This window comes from Colius striatus, chromosome 10 (assembly GCF_028858725.1).
Source record: "Colius striatus isolate bColStr4 chromosome 10, bColStr4.1.hap1, whole genome shotgun sequence".
Lineage (NCBI taxonomy): Eukaryota > Metazoa > Chordata > Aves > Coliiformes > Coliidae > Colius > Colius striatus.
The window spans coordinates 34208054-34227227 of record NC_084768.1 but is presented as its reverse complement, the minus strand read 5'-3'; the positions used below and the strand labels follow the sequence as shown (position 1 = coordinate 34227227).

The 19174-nt window shown below is 38.7% G+C and overlaps 1 protein-coding gene across 7 annotated transcripts in view; it reads right to left on the bottom strand.

Moving 5' to 3' along the window:
• Positions 1 to 1835: 1835 nt before the first annotated feature.
• The window catches only part of ARHGAP29 (Rho GTPase activating protein 29), a 51283-nt gene continuing 33944 nt past the window's right edge, over positions 1836 to 19174 (bottom strand). For 5 of the 7 annotated variants that reach the window (XM_062003515.1, XM_062003516.1, XM_062003519.1 and 2 more), the window contains 21 exons: positions 18629 to 18725; positions 18201 to 18273; positions 14966 to 15026; positions 14379 to 14516; positions 14041 to 14105; positions 13476 to 13586; positions 13273 to 13353; positions 12807 to 12995; positions 12422 to 12559; positions 10903 to 11093; positions 9030 to 9199; positions 8361 to 8489; positions 8091 to 8189; positions 6723 to 6886; positions 6334 to 6522; positions 6049 to 6186; positions 5074 to 5306; positions 4106 to 4412; positions 3840 to 3948; positions 3353 to 3472; positions 1836 to 2840 (listed from right to left, as the gene is read on the bottom strand). In XM_062003515.1, the coding sequence (XP_061859499.1) occupies positions 1954 to 2840; positions 3353 to 3472; positions 3840 to 3948; positions 4106 to 4412; positions 5074 to 5306; positions 6049 to 6186; positions 6334 to 6522; positions 6723 to 6886; positions 8091 to 8189; positions 8361 to 8489; positions 9030 to 9199; positions 10903 to 11093; positions 12422 to 12559; positions 12807 to 12995; positions 13273 to 13353; positions 13476 to 13586; positions 14041 to 14105; positions 14379 to 14516; positions 14966 to 15026; positions 18201 to 18273; positions 18629 to 18725 (3689 nt within the window). In that variant the 3' untranslated portion in view covers positions 1836 to 1953. The remainder of the gene's footprint in view (positions 2841 to 3352; positions 3473 to 3839; positions 3949 to 4105; positions 4413 to 5073; positions 5307 to 6048; positions 6187 to 6333; positions 6523 to 6722; positions 6887 to 8090; positions 8190 to 8360; positions 8490 to 9029; positions 9200 to 10902; positions 11094 to 12421; positions 12560 to 12806; positions 12996 to 13272; positions 13354 to 13475; positions 13587 to 14040; positions 14106 to 14378; positions 14517 to 14965; positions 15027 to 18200; positions 18274 to 18628; positions 18726 to 19174) is intronic. The other 2 variants (XM_062003518.1, XM_062003517.1) reach the window with 2 other exon arrangements.

Here is a 19174-nt window from a genome sequence, read left to right as displayed (position 1 = left end):
AAAGCAATATGGGGTCAACCAGTAGTGTGACCTGGTTAAGAACTGTTAATTTATGAGTCTATGATCTGTTTCTCACAGACGAGTACAGACTGCCCCCCTTCCCCATTTCAGCAGCACGCACTGGGCACTACTGGAGATGCTCTGGCCAGCCAGAGGAACAGTTTTTGGCATATTCAGTACTAAACATATGCCAAAAAACACTTCAGAAGATAGGAAGATGATAGATTTAATGGTAGTTCACGAAGTGGGTAATTTTGTGGCACTAGTCTGTACTGATCAGGACAGCTGTGCCACAGGGTTCTGCTACATTGTCTGTAATATCTTTCAATAATGCTATTTGTGCTCATTAACCTATTGTATGGGTTGCTCCCTCCCCTTCTCAAGGGGAAAAAATACTCCTATCCACATCAATAAGCCTTTGTCCCTCTTCTTATTTTATTATGTAACTTGCAGTACCAGTCTGGCGTCTTCTCTGTAGTACAATGCAGCTCCCCCAAGAAACAACTCCCAGCGTGGCCAGCACGGCCTTTACCAAGGTGCAAGCCATACTTCTGAGTAAATGTGACAAGGAATCAAAAAGTTCAGTATTGCAAATTTAGTATCTTTTGTTCTGGAAACTAAAATCAGATTTATGTCCACTGAATGCAGTGCAGAACTTTATTTGTGATACTTTGGGAAGAAGGGCGAAAGGAATGGAGCAGGAAAGTCCAGTATATTTATAAAACAAGAAAAGGGATTGTTGGTTTTCCCATCCTCTGAGAATCTCCTTGGTTTTTGCATCAGTGGAAATTACCGTGGTAGAATAAGTGTGCTTTACAATATGTGAGAAAGGGGTCAAGCTAATTGTAATCTCATTAAGAAAAGCACGATGCTGCCTCCATGCCCCATCCCTGAAAAAGAGGCAGCACTGAACTGCTGTAGTGTCCAAAAGTCTGTATTTTAATAAGTTAGAAGAAATCCAGATGCCATAGAGTCACTGAAATGTTAACAAGTTAATATATTTTAAAGCAAATATAACACAAGTGTACATATAAAAACCATTTAATGCAAAGTGAAAACCATTGGATGCACCTACTAATGCAGATTTTTGGTTGTTACCAGCTCTTTCACTGAAACTTGGAAACAGTGCTCTTCATTTCAATTACACCAGGTGAAGCGGTGAAACTGATCTACAGCAAGTAAATTGCTGTCTTTCCATTCACCTGGGAAAGACAGCACCACTGCAACTGACAGTCTCTCCAGAAGGGCATCCAAACAGAACAGGCTGTGCACATCTGCCCCACTTGCTAAGCTATACAAGAAATCAAGATGTGGGTTGACTGCAGCTTCTAAACAGTAAAGTTCAGTAAGTGCATCCTTCCTGTACAAAAAAAAAATTAAATAAAGTGACAACATAGAAAACTGGCAACAGAACATCACGTCTGCTTAAAATATACACAACGTATGATACATCCCTATGGGCCACGCTGGCCAGTACATAAGTCTGTGCAGCAGCAAAGCTTTAATTGCACAGATTAGGAAACTGAACAAATGCTTTTACAGTGCAAAGCACAAGCTTTGGTTTATGCTTAGGCAGTCAACAGTAAACCTTCCATTTTTATTATAATGCCTATCATGCAAAACATCTCCTCTCACTGCTACAGGCAATCGCTGTTTTTCTATAAGCACTCCATTACATACAATGAAATGAGGCTCAGAGCCTTATTCAGTGAACCCTTCAGCTGTATCTACCCTGGGAATGCACGAAATCTCTATGAAAAACTACTGAATTACAAAACATTTGACTTATTTCCGGCACAATTCCCCACCCCTCCCACCCATTTTTAAAATGCTGCATATATAAAAATAACTCTAATATGGCACAGTAGTGGGATTCTCAAGAGAAGGCAAAGGATAAAGGGGAAAAAGGAAGCCTCCACTGGCAATATCAACTGTCCAGCAGGGATTTGCACCCTATACAAAGTGAGCTTCCCTGTGTTCCAGTTCTTGAATCCTCTTTGGTCTCAGTCTCTGGTAAGTAGGCTTCAGTTCTGTGGTGTGAAGATCCTCTGAGATGTTTTTTTGTTCAGGATCACCCGATGGAAGTGCAGAGCTCCTGGCCGGTTTCACAGTATTATCCTGGTGAAGCACAGAGCTAGCACTGGTTGGTGTACAAGCTTTTGCGAAAGAACCCTCTTCATTTGGTTTTGATTTGTTAGACGGTGGTTTATAAAATGTCCCTGGGGGTGGCTGCAATGTTCTGGGTGCTCTGAAGGCAGCAAGAGGATTGGCATCAGGACCATTCCCTTCTGTTATTGGCCTTCCTGACCCAACAGATACAGGATATGGCTTACTATAAGGAATGACATTAGATGAGCTGTTACCAATGCTGCATGACGAAGCTAAGGCACCTGTAGTTCCACTCTCAAGTGCCCGGTTCTCCTGGGGCACATTAGTCATGATCATGGCTGTCCTTGCTGTGATATCATACTGCTTATATTGCTTGTCCCAAGTTTTTCGCAGCACCTGGGTGTCGTAAGAAGGGAGTCTGCAGCAGATACCAGCAGCAGGGAGTGCCTTCACCTCAGAAACTTCTTCAATGGTAGGGCTTCTGCCAAGTTTCTCTGGACATGCTGCTCCTGCATTTCGTGAGTTCCTTTCATTCAGCACACAGGAAGGAAGGATTCTGTCCACAGGTAGGCTCAGAGGGCGAGGGGCTGGCTTTGTCCTCGGCACTCGCAGCGGGACTTGGGCAATCTGACGGTTTGGCTTTGCAGGAAATATGTTAATTTTGCAGCTGTCTTCACCTAGAGAAACAAATGGATCCTTCTCTCTCTCTGAAGCTGGACTCACAACACCACCTAGAAATATGCAAATAGATGTGACTGGATCATTGTACCAGATACAAAGAGACATCAACAAGACTTTTGCCAATAGTATAGGAACTTAAAATACCAACTGTCAAGGATTATTAAATGGGATAATGGTTTTTAGGTACACCTTGTGTACATACTAGGAGCATCATACTCTAACCAAACGTTAGCATTTCAATGCCAGTAAAACACATACTGCACAGATGTAACCAAGGAAGACGCTAAGGAGAAAACTGACCAAGACATACTGCACTTCTTTGATTACCACTTTCCCATCCCTGAATATTCTCTGTTTTTAATATGTTTCAGATCTGTTGCATTGTTAATGCACAGGACATGATTGACCTGGTAACACCAGCTAAAAATTCGTATCATTAGAAGGGATCATGCATAGTTACTCCTAAATGAAGCCGATTATATCACATCTGCATTAAATCAAACCACAGACAGATAAACAGAAAAAAGTATCTTATAGAAGATCTATAGTTAGGTTAGCAAACCTGGCTTTACTGGAGCAGATACACTAATATCCAAAGTTCTGGTAGCTGATGATTCTGTCAAGGAATTACTCTTCCCAGAGCCTTCTTGTTTAGTCTCAGTGAGTGGCAATGATACACATTCTGAAGGAAGACAATGGTCAAAATAACATTAACTTGTGGATACCGCTGTGCAGCATCACAGTGCATTTCAGAAACTCAGTCACAGCATAATTATCTTTTTTAAAAAAAAAAAAGATGGAGAAACCAAAACACTGTTTTATTCTCTTACCAAATACTTCAAGCTCTGATTCCATAAACACAGGTTTCTTGAAAGCCTTTATAAAGATTTAATTTTCTGTTCCTCTTCGAAGACAAACAGTGTATCAGGCCCCGAGAAACAGTCTTTATCACTTGCTCCTGTCTACACTGAAGAGCTGCATACACTATGATCTAATGCATCCATGACTACTCTTTCACCCACCCCAAGACTGAATAAAAGCACACTAACCCGTTACAGACGTATCTACTTGTTCTTTTGTATTCTTGCTGTCGCTGGACTCCAAAACCAATGCAGCTGTTTCCAAAGCTCTGCTTTCCCTTGGAGCTGTCAGAATACCCTGTTAACAAAAATCAGAGCATAAGTGACAACTCAAGAGGAAAGTCACTCCCTTCAGAAAAACACCCACAATGATTTAACAGAAAAGTGCTCTGGAATCCTGAGGCTAAGATGGCTCAGGTAACATTGTGACAGACAGCACAAGGAAAGTCACTCACTTCCTTTACAGCAAGAAACGACCTCCTCTGCTGCTGCGGCTCCCTCTCTTCTGCTGAGAAAGCAACTTTGACCGTAATGGCAGTTTCTTCAGACTGAGATGTGCTCAGAAGTGGTTTCAAACACACATCAAATATCTTTTCATAGTGTGTTATGAGCAGCTCTACTACGCGGGCTTGGTAAGGGTAATCCACAAGCGACGACAAAGAAACTGTAGCATCTGTTTGACGTGGTCTGATCAGAGTTGGGCCAAATATTATGCCAAGGTTGCTGGCTGACATTTTGTTTTCATCAGACTGTTCTGTAACCCTGCATAAAGAGGAAAAAAAACCTCAAATCCCCAGGAGTTAGAGGGTTTTACCACTTCAGATATATTTTAGATATTAAAATATGTCTAAAGAGGCTAAAAGTCAGCAACAAAAATACGGTGCGTTTGGCGGGCTGATTGAATTTAGAAGTGCAGACTGCATTTGGCAGCAGATTTTTCAACATCCCATTTGGTTAACATTATTTGTGGCTATTTGGCATTACATGTCTTGGGGAAAGAATGTCTGTCTCATTCTGAGGAATAACATAATATAGTTGTAGTCCAGTATTACCCATTTCATTTGTAGTCATTGGTTTGGTACACTCTCACAACTCAACACGTGGAGGACAATGAAGTGCAGCATAACTGGGGAATGGTTATTAACACACACAACAGGAGTTTCCATTTTCTGCTAATAGCCACCAAATCCCCACCTTAATTGGGAATAATAGAGCTCAGCTCTCCCTCCCTCTCCTTTCTTTCCATTTCATTTGTCACCTGAGAATTCATTACATTGGAAAAAGAAAGAGCAACAGAACAGTGTATTCTAAGGCACATGGGACCTCTACCTCTACAGTGATCAAAAGAGCACAGGATTTCCCAAGACACACTTTGTTGCAGTTTAGTTTTCAACACCAGTTTGCATGCGAAGTCTTTTCTCACCTGTGAAGGTGCCCAATAAGGTACTGCAGAGTGTTGTAGTTTGGTACAGGCAGTTGTTTCAGAAGATCCTTAATTTTAATGATGATCCTATTCCGCTCCATACAGACTGACTGTCTTTTCTTGAATCTGGGACTCACTTGATTAGCATCTGATTCCTCGTGAACAGCCTGGCTTTCTTTTGCAATTCCAATGAACTCATTGTAAAGCCGAAACAAAATCAAGGGTTCTGGAAGCTGAAGGAATAAGAACATTTCAGAAACACTCTCAAGCCTGAATTTTAACTCATTTCCTTCCTGTTTTTCTTCAACTTTCTTCTCTAGCCTGTTCTTAGATGATGACATCATTTAATCCTTGCTCAAACCACAACTTGTCCATTGCAATCCCAGGTAACAAAACCACTCCTCCCTGCACCTTTCTCCACAGCTCTTTAGCCAGCCCTTTCCTGCAGCTTCTTTGAGACTGAGCATTGATCAATACAGCCACAGAGTTCAAGGAAGTGATGGCCATGGAGGATCTGTGACACTGTACCAATATCATCATCATTGAGCAGCTGCTTGTTTTTTTCAGTCTTAAATAGCATGTTACATGTGGTATCAAGTTTGGTCCGTATTCTGTTTGGTTTTTTAAGATAGATTTTAGGTCATGTAAGATTTGCTTTTAATTGTGATTTAATTGTAATTAACATGAATGTTATTGATTAAAAAATACAAAAAGGAAGACAAAGTTCTCAAATCTGCCCAGGCTATTTGCATTGTCCCCAGCTTAGATAAAAGCAGAAAGTAGGAAGATTAGATAAAGCTCAACATAATTATGTCTTTAAAATAAACAAATTTAACTACAAACCACACCAACAGATCAGCTACAAAATCTTCTGCTTCAGAGCTGCTGAAAATGAGGGTTTTTTTCCCCCCCTTTTGTACTGAAGAAATTATACTACACTATTTTAGTTTTCCATCTGACCCATCAAGTACATACCTGGCGGAGATACAACTTGAGAACATTGCTGATATCATGTGCATAGAGTTCTGAAAGCTCGACCAAATCCTTTCCATTTTCAAAAGCTTGACAAAGCTTTTCAACTCTTGATTTGGCTCCGTTCACACGATAGATGCCCTAGCGTTAAAAGACCCAAACGATTCTATTTTAATTTGAGAGGCAAGTGCAAACCACAGAGATCAACAGCACAGCATTAGCATCTGCAAAGGTAACTTTAAAAAGAAGATTGTTCATACTGAATTTTTACAACTTGAGCATACACACCTTGACATTCAGTGCTCTGCTTTCAATTTCTGATGTACACTTTTTGATGATGAAAGGAACGCCATCAGGAGCATTTTTAGCAGCTTGGGCAAATTCCACTCCAAATAAGTGAAGCCTTCCATGAAGTTTTTTGTGCCCACATTGAATAGCTAAAGTCTCTAAACATTTTTTATGGCATGCAAGTGAACACTGCCGAGGAGGAAAGAAAAGCACATGGTTTGATACGATTTGACACCGTAAGAGATATCTCTGTTATTTGTCATCTCATGTGTGAGCAAAACGAAAGAGTTATCAGTCTGTTGTGTTTTTGCTTTGAGTTAATGCAAGTTTCCAAAACTCCCGACTCCACATCCATCCCAAGCAGCGATTTAAGCTACTCTGCAGCTTACCTCCTCACATTCAGCTCCGTGAAATACCACTAAGCTGTCACATTCTCTGCATTTAGATGGAGCTCTCAGCTTCCGGAGTTTGTGTGTTTGTGCTGCTTTGGACATATTAGCGTTTCTAAAAGGTCCTGGAGAATTTGCAGTTTCAGATGTCAGATCATTTAAACCTGGAGAGAATGTCTCTGTTACAGTCATTTTAGTATCTCCTATTGGAATAGGGTATTTATTATCACTTTTTAGAACCGTGCCTCAGGACACAGAATTCTGTCAGTAACAGCAGCTATCAAAGCAATCAAAACTGTCTCAATCACAAGGAAACAACGTTCCAGTTCACATAACAGACATTAACTATCAAATATTCTTACATCAAAGTGGAACCAAACAATCAGGTTTGCATTTTTAAGTCTTTTGGTTTTCTCCTGTATTAGTGGCACATGCAAACGTCAGGACATTGAATTCCAATGCTCTGCAGTTCAAACAGTTTGTTAAAGTTTAATTTGACGGATCTCAGAATCCTGCACTAGAGGATGAAAGATGACGTGTTTTAGGCTGTAGTGTCTCTGAAATATTTAAAAGCTTCTTAAAAGCTCAAGTATTGATTAAACAATATGACTCCAAGTGAAAGTCTGCATTCATTAGCATGCTGACATGCTTTAAACCTGGATATAAACTTATATTGTTAACCACAGGCTCATTCCTGGAAGGCAAAGCATAGATTTAGGATATAAGGACTAACCGAATAATTTCCTAAAGGCCTTACAGAGGAAGTACCACAAGTATCTCAGAACTAGTTTGTTAGTACTGCAGACTAACTACAGAATCATTTTGATAATCTGGTTACTCGGGTTTCAGTACCTGTGGCAACATTGTCTTTAAGCAGTCAAAACTTATTTGAAAGTTAGAAACGGTCTGGTCAGATCTGGGACAGACAGTGCCAAACTTGCTTATCTAAGCTGAAAAGGGTAATATTCAGTTTGTCATTACCAACTCCTGTAACTGCCATTTCCCTTCAAAGTTTAGAAAAGATCACCTGTTCCACAGCGCCATGCAGCTAATTTGGAACACAAATGTCTGGAGGAAATCGTAAGTGTATTGTTTATGTTTCCTTCAGGAGGGTGTAGACACTTAGTAACATTCAAAGGCTGCCCACAGAGTTAATCTGAATGTATGAAGACAATTCTGCACCACTTCATTACGACCTGAACATTATTCTTCATCTGTCAACCTCCAGTGGACGCATACTGTATCGCAAATTGATGCTGCCTGCAGTCACAGCCTTGTTCACAGACTTTTCTAAAGCATATTAAAGGAAAGCTACACTGTACAGCAAAAAGCACCTTCTGGGGACTTCACATATGGAAATAACATTACCACAGTCTGAAGGAGATGGTGGCTCTCTTTCATCAAGATCATCTGCAGATGACATAGTACCAGTGGAAGGTGTTCGGGGAAGTCGTCTCTTAAAATCCCCTGGCAGATGAGAAGAATTTTCAGGATACTATCAGTATAAGTTCCACCCAATGGCTCATTCTCATTTTAGGCTTTGTCCAACACTTGCTAAACTAACAAGGATGTCTTCATTAACATAAAACAACCCCAAGACAAGACTTCAAATTAGCAGACCAGTAACTGTAGCTGTACCTGGGCTAGCAGATGGTGAATCCATAGACCGCGACTCGCTGCTTCCCCCTGCACTTTCAGAATCGCTGCACATCCCTCCACTCTGGTTACCAACTGACCATGACCTGAATGGTGGTGGCCCTCGTATTGCTTTTGGAAAGAATATCCACAGATTCCCAACATCAGAGACAAAAATCACATTATTTTTGTTTAAATAACCATGATTACATTCACAACAGGAAAACACTGCAGAAGTTACACTAACGTACAATATAGTGAGAAAACCCCCAGCATATATTCCTGTAAAAGGCTCAGGATATAAGGAAATTAATTTCAGAAACTTGACACGTGTTTTGGCAAGAGAGTTGAAATCAGTGTAGTATTTATGAAAACAATAGGCTTAAAATTGCTGAAGTTAATTGAAACAGTTTAGTACACTGAGCTTGACAGTACTTGCTGTTTGAATTGTCTCACCTCTCCTGTCAAAGAGCCTAGATATATAGACAGACAGTTTTTCATTCGTCCTTACACTCAAGCCCATAATTTTTTATAGGCTTTGAACTTGAAAAAGACCCCCCACATTTTTAACTCCTTCAGTGCCACATTTCTGACAGTGAGAGAGCAAGCACTCATTTTTTTTTTCCCCCGCTATTTTTATTTAGAGACCAAACTGAACGTGCAATACAGAACCACCTTGGATATCTGTGCTGCTGGAAGACCTTTTGTCTCCAATCTTCTGTGAGCGATGAGAAACTGGGCTTCCCACATCATCTAATGTCCGAACAGGAAAATCTCCTGAACACTGGGATAAGTTACCATGTGACATATGGACATTGTTGGTTGACTGCTTATTAAAAACCCTTTGGAAAGAAGAAAGCAATTTGAAGACTAACAAAGACAGAATTAAATGAAAAGCATTGTGTTGTTTTCTTTCAGTCCCTGCTCATGAACATACATATTTGACATGCAATTACTAAAGCCCAAATTAAAACAAAACAAACAAAAAGAGACATGTGGTAATTTCATTTTTTAAAATTAAATATAGGCAATTTCCCTAGGTTCCTTCCCCACTGCCCTGTAAAACAGTTTTTCTACATCTCTGCAAGGTATTACGGCTGTTATTTTGGAGACGTTGGGAAAAAAACAAAAAACCTGTAAATCTGGTAATCTGAAGATCAGAATTGTTCAGATGTTATTGCATCCTACTTTCATGCATTCCTCCAACAGATTCTCTTCTCAGCCATCAGGACTATTCACCTATAGACATACAGGTCTTGAAATGCTGTGCTTTTTTAAAAGCACATAAAATACATTGAAGCCATCAGAGACTTACAGTCAGCCCACTGTGAAAATCTGCTCTCGTGATAAGGACAGAAAACTGATAATATTAATTAAACATAAAACACTGAAGCACCCTGTGGACAAAATGGCCTACTAGTCAAATTTAGCAGTCAGGAAACTGTTCCTTAATCAGCTCTACTCTATCCAGCTGAAGACTTCAATGCATTAAAATTTGTATTTGTCCAAGCTACTGTCCCTTACATAAAAGCAGACCAAAAGGACAAAATGATCACTTTCAGTACATGAAGGATCATCTGGCCATATGAAAGAAAACAAAACATAAGGAGATGGGAGGAGAAAAAACACACTCCTATACATCTTAAGCAGCAAGTAGTTAGGAAAGCACAGAGTTCATGCTCATCAGTTTCTCAGGGAGCTGCATAGTTAAATCATCCTAAGTCAAAATTTATAAGCATAGCCTAAATCAGTCTTAAAAGGCAGGAAGGTTACAGACAAGAACTAAGAATCTCAGCTTCAACTTTGAATTTCCTGGCTTTTGTCGGTAGAAGTCTGACTCAAGCTTAGGTGTTTTTGTATTTAGTTTCCTTTTAAAAGCCGGTGATGACGACACCTTCCTGTAGAACTGTGAAACACATAGACTGGATATTCTGGCGACATGAGTGCTTTACAATAAGGCAAGAAAGGATTTGGCATTCTAACACTAGGACGTGTCTTTACCTCCACATAGCTGTATCTTTAGAAGATTAACAGTAAAAACTGCCATTTCACACAGGCTGGAAGAAAAATAAGCTATAGGGACATACAGATTCTAGGCTTTTTTTAGTCATGTAGCACGAGACAGAAACTGAGCCACACTTCCTGCCAAAAAGCTGCCAAACGTAAACAATATAAAAGAAGGTACTAGAGCAGCAAGGCCCCCAGAAGAGGAAAACTCTCTCTTCAGGCTTTTAAAACTGATTACCAGATACCTCAGCCCCACCACACTGCAGAGTTCAAAACTGGCATTTTTGATATTGACCGGTATCTACATTAAAAGACGATTAAATTCTTTCTTGCACAATTGCCAATGTTTTAGTAAGTCTTTGCACAAAATGACTGGAATTTCAGGTCAGGTTTTTACATCAGCTTTATATATAATCTACCAAAATATAAGCCTGGTGAAAGATCAGGATTCATTTAATTCCTCAAAAAAATATTTGTTTACTATTAGACACATGTGCCTAGCATTTAATTTTAAGCCAAGCAAATGCGTAGGACTCACCCATCAGCCTGGGAATTCTGGGTCTCAAAAGAACCCGGTTCAATATGAACACCTTCCTTTGGCAAACTTTTCACAAACTCTGAATACTGCTGACCAGGGTCATAGAGTTTGGCACTCTCACAGAGAGACTGACAGTTAACTGGAAGAGCCACAACCTGAGCATGCTGCAGCTGGAACAGGTTAACTGTTGCCTGTTTGGAGAAAAAAAAAAAAGTCAGTATTTGTAGACACTGTACTTATACTTTGCTCAATCCAATTTAATACCCCAACAGAAAAAAACCCCAACATTTAAACAGAAAAACTTGGGAAAAAAAATTATTCTAAAAATAGCAACATTTGTAGGGATGGACTTTGTGCAAAAGTCCTGCAAGTCAACTACAAAAACCTCATCTGTACCGTACACACTAGTACTCCTCTCTGGATCACCAGATTCTTCAGGTAGCAAAGTCAATTTCAATGGCTTCCCACTTTTGGTTGATTGAGATCAGCAGCAAGGTTTTTTTTTCCCCCCCAACAAAAAGGTATTTTTCACACTCAAGAACATTTTAGCCACTACAACAATGATGAAGAAGCTAGGAGTTCAAAACCCAGATGAGCTCCACATCACCTTAAGAGAACAAATGGACAAAACTCCTTGTCCCAACAGAACACAGATTTACTGAACGCTTTCTTTGCTAAATGTCATAAAAATCTCCAAAATATTTAACACAAGGCAGAGAGAGACCAGGGAATATAACATTGCATGGCTGCTTCTTCAGCTTTGGGGTTGCAAAGTAGTTCACAATTTAGATACACCTGATCTGACGAGTTTCTCTAAGCTTCCTCCTGTTCTTGGGGGCTGGTTTTCAGGTTGCTCAGGGAGGGGTACCTGCGTTGGGTTTTTTACTTTCCATTCCCAACCCAGCATTAAATTGTCTGTTTCATCTAAAAAAGTACACATCTATTGGCATAATGCTCTCTTAATAAACTTAAAACTGTGTGCGTAGATATAATGTTTTGACAATAATTTGCTTATTTATGTCCATTAATATATCATTACATTCATTAATTGAATTCCATGCAATGGATCCTGTAGTAGTTGTGACTGTCATCAAGATTAGCAGGCTCCATGCTGCAGTGTGTTAATGTCCCTTCTGTGCTTGAGTCAAACATCTTTATTAATGCAATAACGAAAACAACGGCAGTGGGAGCTGTACTCTTAAGTGACAGAGTAACACTACTATCATCAATATTCTTAGACAGATTTTACAAGAACTGTCTAGTCAGGCTTCTCACAAGGCAACAACCCATTAAAAAAAACAAATCAAGAAATATTCAAAACACATATATCTTCCTCTCCTCTTTTAAATTCCCAGCAGAAAGAGAACACCACGAACATATTAAAACTTTTCCCGCTTTCTATTAGCTTTATCTCTTTCCTTTGAAAGCTATTTTAAGCCATTAACACTATAGATGGGGTGTTTTCTTTGCTTAAAATATTTATATATCTCAGCCAAATGTATTTTAAACACATGCTTACAGCTTTAAGAGTAAGATCACACTGGTAAATAAGCTCCCGAATCTGTGTTAGGACATCACTTTTAAAGCTTTCCAAATCACTTCTCTTTTCTTCAACCTCTGCCATGCTTGCTTTATAGTGTTCATTGGCCTCTTCAGCCTAGAGAAAACACAAGTATAAAGATTTGGGGGACTACAGGCCTTGATACTAGGGGGAAAAAAAAAAAATCCCTCACATGTAAGATTGTTATTAATGGAGATTCTCATTTAGGATAAAAGTCTGAAAAAACACAGCATGATTAGAATTAAGATTATGGACAGAGGGCTTGCTTAAATGTTCCCACTGCAAAAGCACGAGTGAAAACAGTGAGGGTTTAACTTGAAAAGCATGGAACAAAATTACTTACTTTTTGTAGAGCTTCCTCCTCTAGCTTTCGTTTTTTCTCCAGTTGCTTGTTGAAATCTTTCACAAAGCTTCCACTCGAGCTAAGATGTTCCTCCTCAGCACGAGCAGTGCACGATTTTGCTTTTTCATAGTCATCTTGACGCTGTGTACATAGCAACTTTGCTTTTCTTAGAGCAGCTTCCAGCTCTTGCTGCAGAATGCAACAAAAAAAGAGGAAAATAATGTTAATTTTCCAGTTATTTAATGTGACATTTAGAAAAGCTGCTTTGCACAGGTTTGAAGTACATGGCCATAGAAAGATCATCTTCTACAAATACAAGTGGCACAAAATTGAAAGTTACATTCTACATCAAATAAGTCCTATATATTCTCCACATGGATTTAAGTGCATAACAGCCTAGCTTGAAAGTTTTGTCCTTTTGAAGAATTTTAGATAGAACACTGTTAAATATGAAAGAAATACCAACCATTTTCTTCTGTTCTCGCTGCCAAAGCTCCTTGATGTCTTTCCTTTGTCTATCCAATTCATTTTTCCTTCCGAGAAGAGGCTAGATAAGAAACATTAATAGAGTACATAAAAGTCTTATAGACAGCAAGTGAGTTATTTAGAGGAATCTGTGCTGTCAAAACTTTAAAACATCCCAAACAAGACCTTGGTCTTTAAACTTACCTGCACAAATTTGTTAGACTGGAGGGCAGCAGCTGTTTGTTGCCAAAGTTGATTGTTCTCAATATCATTTTGAAAAGCATTAATGAATATTGATTGGAATGGCATATAATCCTAAAATTATACACAACAAAACATTAATGTTCTTGGTAAGGTAAAGGCATGCTGACATTCTAAACGTCTAAATGAGGAATTTATATAAGTGTGGAAGGTATGAATGTAAAAAGCTACTGATTTCTCAGGTACATTTTCCTAAGAAAACACTCTGAGAAAGAAGACTACAAGTCAAAATAACAAATCACAGAAGATATTAGACAGAAAAAACATATTGTGAAAACTATACGGCTATTCTGCACTTTCAACAAAAATAACTTTATATATCCAACTTTCCACAGGAGATGGGAAGACATAAAATCCAGTAGATCTTTTAACCAGTGATTTACAGTATAAAAATCAATGCTGTATCAACTTAGAAATCTGGTCCTCAACATTCCCAAAGTTTATCTTCTGAGCAAGGCATCTGAAACGTGCTTAAGACTTTAACATCAAGCCCCTAAGATACACTCACCTGATGTCCAACAAGAGCTTTAGCAGTTTCAGCCATTCTTGCTAAGCTTTTAGCACATTCCACTTCTGTTAAAAAGAATTTCACAGTTACTGTTTACATTAGCAGTTGTACCACTTGCTAAATGCTTTTTACATTCTTCTTCTACCAGATAGGCTACAGGGGGGAACACCTTTGCTTTGTTAAAGGCTTTTAATTATAGGAAATGCATGATAGTTCTGTTCAGCAGAACAACTACTAATTTAGAAATCACATTATTGACAGTCTGAAGAACAGAGGCCTGACAACCTATTTAATTTCATCATGACAAAGCTGATTAAATGCCAGAAAGAGCCACTCACCCAAGCTAAGCTTTTTTTCTACCCATGCAACTACATCCTTGGCATATTTTGACCACGCTTTAGCATAGGACAAAGCTGATTCAATTCCACTGTCATTTCTCAGGAGCATGCTATCAACCTCCTCTGCTTGAAGATGTCCTGAAAATAAAGTACCAAACACAAAGTAATGAATTTGAGACACGGCCGCACACTGAGAGCAAAGCCAGTATTAGCCAACTGTGAACGGTTAAGCGGCTCTGATCTTGAGTTGGTCTTTTAATGCTAGTTGACTCTAAACAGGACTGACAGAGATTTCAGAACAAATTAAAGGGTCACAGTATTTTATCTAGAGTAGTCATATGGTCAGCATAACTTTCTTAAAGAAAGTGACCCAAAACAAAGCACCAATCATATGATGACATGCAGAAGTGCTTTGGGCCTTGGTTCTTTTTTCCCCTGAAAAGCAACCCATGTTGGTTATTCATAAATCCATAAAACTTCTGCAGTAGCAATATTTTAACACTTGAAGTTTTAATGGCAGCAAAGGTGTAAAATGTGACCACGTAACTTATTTTAGAAGATGAAAACACTCATACAGAATGACCTACCTTGAATATCATCCCTTTCATGAAGTGAACCCCCAGACTCCACAGAAAGATTCTCAAAAGACTGGTATATGAGAAACAAAACATTAAGTTAGCAAAGAGAAGTTCTCACTAGAACTGGCCAGCTAACAAATAAATGGCATCATGTGCTGCTTTCTTTTTTTCCTCAGATATAGCAACAAACTGTACTGTAACTGCCTCCCATCTAAGGCTTAATGAAGGTCAAGAAATAGCTGCAAAGTGGCCTTAAGCTTTAAAGAACAGTTTGTTTGCATTATTTAGATCTTGGTGCTGTTGTATTTTCCGTCTTAAAGCTAAAATGGAGAACAACAACAATATATAAGTAGTTCTCCTTCATTCTTTTTTCTTTCATGTAAGTGGAAACTGATCATAGATCACACAAAAATCCCTCAACAATAATTATGTAGCTTTTCCATATACCAAAACATGCAAGGTGTCAATCATCAACTACACTGAACAGACTAAAACTACAGTCTAAAGAACAGTGCTATTCCTAAGAAAGTGAAATACAAGTACAATTTCTGTTAAAAAAAAAAGTTTCAGTAAGATGGATGTTTATTTACAGAACAGGTGGGAAATCCATCCAAAGATATCTGTCAACCAAATGATAAAATCCCAGTTGAGAGATGGATCAATCTTTGGTTGCACAGAAATCCTGAACGTTCCTAGATTTAGTTCTGATTTGGGTACAATTTATTACTGAGTTCAAGTAGATTTTGATGTGACATACAGTTGTTAGGGAAGAACAAATCAAATTAAGTATGAGGTTTTTTTTCTGCTTCTTAACTCAGGAGGCTCGTATAAGTTCTGGTCCTAAAAATTATTTACTGTTTTTTGAGACCTAAATTATTTCAGTTCCAAGAACTCTTCACTCCTTTCCAGTAATACAGGCAAGCAGACTAGTTAGGGTAGCTAATCAATGCTCATTCATCCATCTACATTCACCCCACTGCAAATACACAATATCACATTTGAAAAGCCAGCACGTGGACAACTACTTCTACTTGTGTCACAAAACTTCTCATCAGAACTCGACCCATGCAGCTTGTCCCCTCAAGCATTCAATGACTCATCCTCCAAGGAAACTATCTATACTACAAAAAAATCCAAAACAAAAAAAAGCACTCAATTTATCGATGGATTTCACTTCTCAACTTTAACCAGTCTCTTCTGCCTTTTTTCCTCCCATTACCCAAGAACTCTCACTCTGACAGAGGCAAATCTCTGCACGCATTTTGAAAATGTTATCCTCCTCCTTTATTACGCTCTCAGACCTGTAATGTAACCTCCGAGTAATGAAAGGTCAGACATGTCTATCTCCTTCAATATACTCTAAAGCTCTTCTGTTTTTAATTAAGAAATATCTTTGCTTCCACCTTGTACTTCTGGTTGTACTACATGGGCTAAAATGAGAACAATTGCATTTGCTAAGAGGGGGTATATGCATCATATACAAGTGGAATGCCTGAATTAAAGAATGAGGGCTCCCCTGCAGTCAAGAGAAGCAAGATCAGCTTCCCCCCATCCCCCAACTTAGAGCAATCCTCAACTGCTTAGTTAGGGAGGTCCCTATCTTAACAGGCAATTAAAGTCTCTCTCCTTAATTAACCCTCAAAGCATTTACATGTTAAGTTCTGACAAAATACTATGCTCTAATCATTTTAAGATAGAGCTAGCTGCTATATTCAACCACTGAATGTACTCATCTACAGGAAAAAGAAGTTAATAGAGCTACTTAAATATTTTTTATTTAACTTCTCCTAACACTCAACTCGTAGCTGGCCTCCAAACTGCTCTCTGAACTGCAAATCAAATTGAAATGCTTCATCTGTTAAACACGTATCTATTTGCATGAAAATGCACTGATATTTAAGACAGATTTCCAAGAAATCAAACCATGTTATCCGACTTGCTCCAAAATTTCCACATTAGGAAAAGGACGTGACACTACAAAAAAGGGGATTTTAAGTGTGAGTTGATGACTTCGGGAGCATCTAGAACAGAATTACCTCTTCATTTCACTATATTCTAATTTCCCCTTGGTCTTCCCTCCACTCCAGTGTTCAGAAGACTGATCTTTTAGCCACAAATTTCACTTTACAATAAAATAATATGACCATCTCATTCCACAGGAACAGATTTCGGCATTACAAAGCCATTACAAGATCAAAATGTTGGCAAATTCATCACCTTTTTCTGCTGGTGAACCAGTTAGCTGAAATATCATTCAATTCGTCTCATTTAAGTTACATGAAATGCTAGCTTCTATGATACTTTATTTCACACTTTTTATCAACAATCTAATCCTCTGATTTCAAGTCTGATGGAATAAGTTTTCTGAGCAGCCTCCTTCCCCCTCCATGTTGTTCACAAACATGAGCTTCATAGCAGCTACAGAAGCAAGAGCTTCTGTGATCATTCATACTTCTCACGAGTGCTAACAAACACAGTGAGCACTTAAAAAGACTACTTCTCAGCTGTAGCTGCACTGCACTTCTATGATCAAGTTTGTGTGAAGGAATGCTAAGCCTTAAGCTGGTCTAACAAAGCCTTTTAAAAACCCTCAAAGTTTTAAACCTTGCTACAACTTAGCCTGTCATACACACCAGTTACAAACTGCATTTTCCTTGCATTAACTTCTAATTTGACTTGAATTACTTGAAAGTCTTCTAGATAAACAAAAATTCAGGACAGAATTTGGTACGGAGCATTTTTTTTCATCTCACCTTCCAAGTGTCTAAAGGGGAGTTTAAAACAGTACTGTTTTTCTTTGGCTACCTATAAGTTGGTAGTTCAGTTCTCTTAATGAATTGTTGTTGAAACAGCTACAGTACAATCTGGGCTCTGGAAGAAGAAAAGGCTATTTTGTACTGAATATTAGTCTTTAAAAGCCAAAAAGATATCATTAAACCTTTAGCTTCTAGGTCTCTCAGGTCTATTCCAACCACAACAGCAAGCAAATTATTCAAGAATCTTACTGGTATTTCACTTACTATACAAATACCAATTACAATTACAGCAGGTTATCATTTACACATATATGTGCTAACCCCATCAAGTCATCACTGGCACTTAGAACTGAGAACACATTCGAGCATCTGAAACTTTGAATGCATTTTTTTCATGGGTTTCCCACTCTCATGATGCAGAGTTTCAGTGGAAATGAACATTTCTAAAAGACACCCTTCCACACTCTAGGAGAACACGCTTAGCCTACCCGACTCCTCTGAGATACAGGAAGTCCCAATGACGAGCCATTGTCTACATCTCCCATAAGGAAGTCCGAAACACTGCCAGAAAAACAAAAGATTGTGTTACTTCATTACTTTACCTCATCAAGCAATTTCAGATCACTGAGAACTCAGATAGTATTTCCAATATCCTTTAAAAGTTGTGCAAACAAGTTTTAGAAGTAGTCTCATACTCCTTGCAGGTTCTTTGTCATCACAGTCTTCCTTGTTAAGACAAAAAAAACTCCAAATCAACACCTCAATCAAAGCAGCAAAATTGCTCTAGATAGGGTTAACTTAAATTAGTTTATCAGCTAATATTTGTCCAAAAGAAAACTGATGTTTCTGCTGCTGTTTAATCTTAATTTGATTCGGTTCCACCAAGATCTTCAAAAATTCCCAGATTCTAACTTACACGTTTCCAAAGGTGAATGCCAATGTTTCAATAGAAGAGAATATTTCACTGAAGAGTTCTCTCTTGTTTTCTTCGTTAACTTCTTTGAAGTTCACCGCTTGGGAAAGAAATTAAAACCAAAGGGTCAGAGGGGGTGTCAAGCAAGCAAGTTTACTAGGCCTAAAGACAAATTTCACATACATCTCCTACAGAACATGCACCATGATGCTTTTCTGAACAAGTGAAAAAAATACAGTTTTAAAGAATATGAGCAAGAAAGTATCACAATTTAGATCCTTTCCACAATCCAATTAGACTGCTTTTTCACTTCCTGTATCTTCCCACCTAAGAAGCAGCTTTGTGTGGGAACACGATGGTAAGATGAGAAGGAAGAGAAAAGCAGTCAGTTACCAGCAAGAGTAAAAATTAGAGAGCAGCAACAACACAAAGCAGCTTCCACACACAGCCAAATATTGGAATAATCGTTTCTTTTCTGGGTAGAAATTTCAGAATTCAGAACAGGAGCAGTAGTTTATGTGGGTGTCACAGCCTATTCCCCATCTGTAT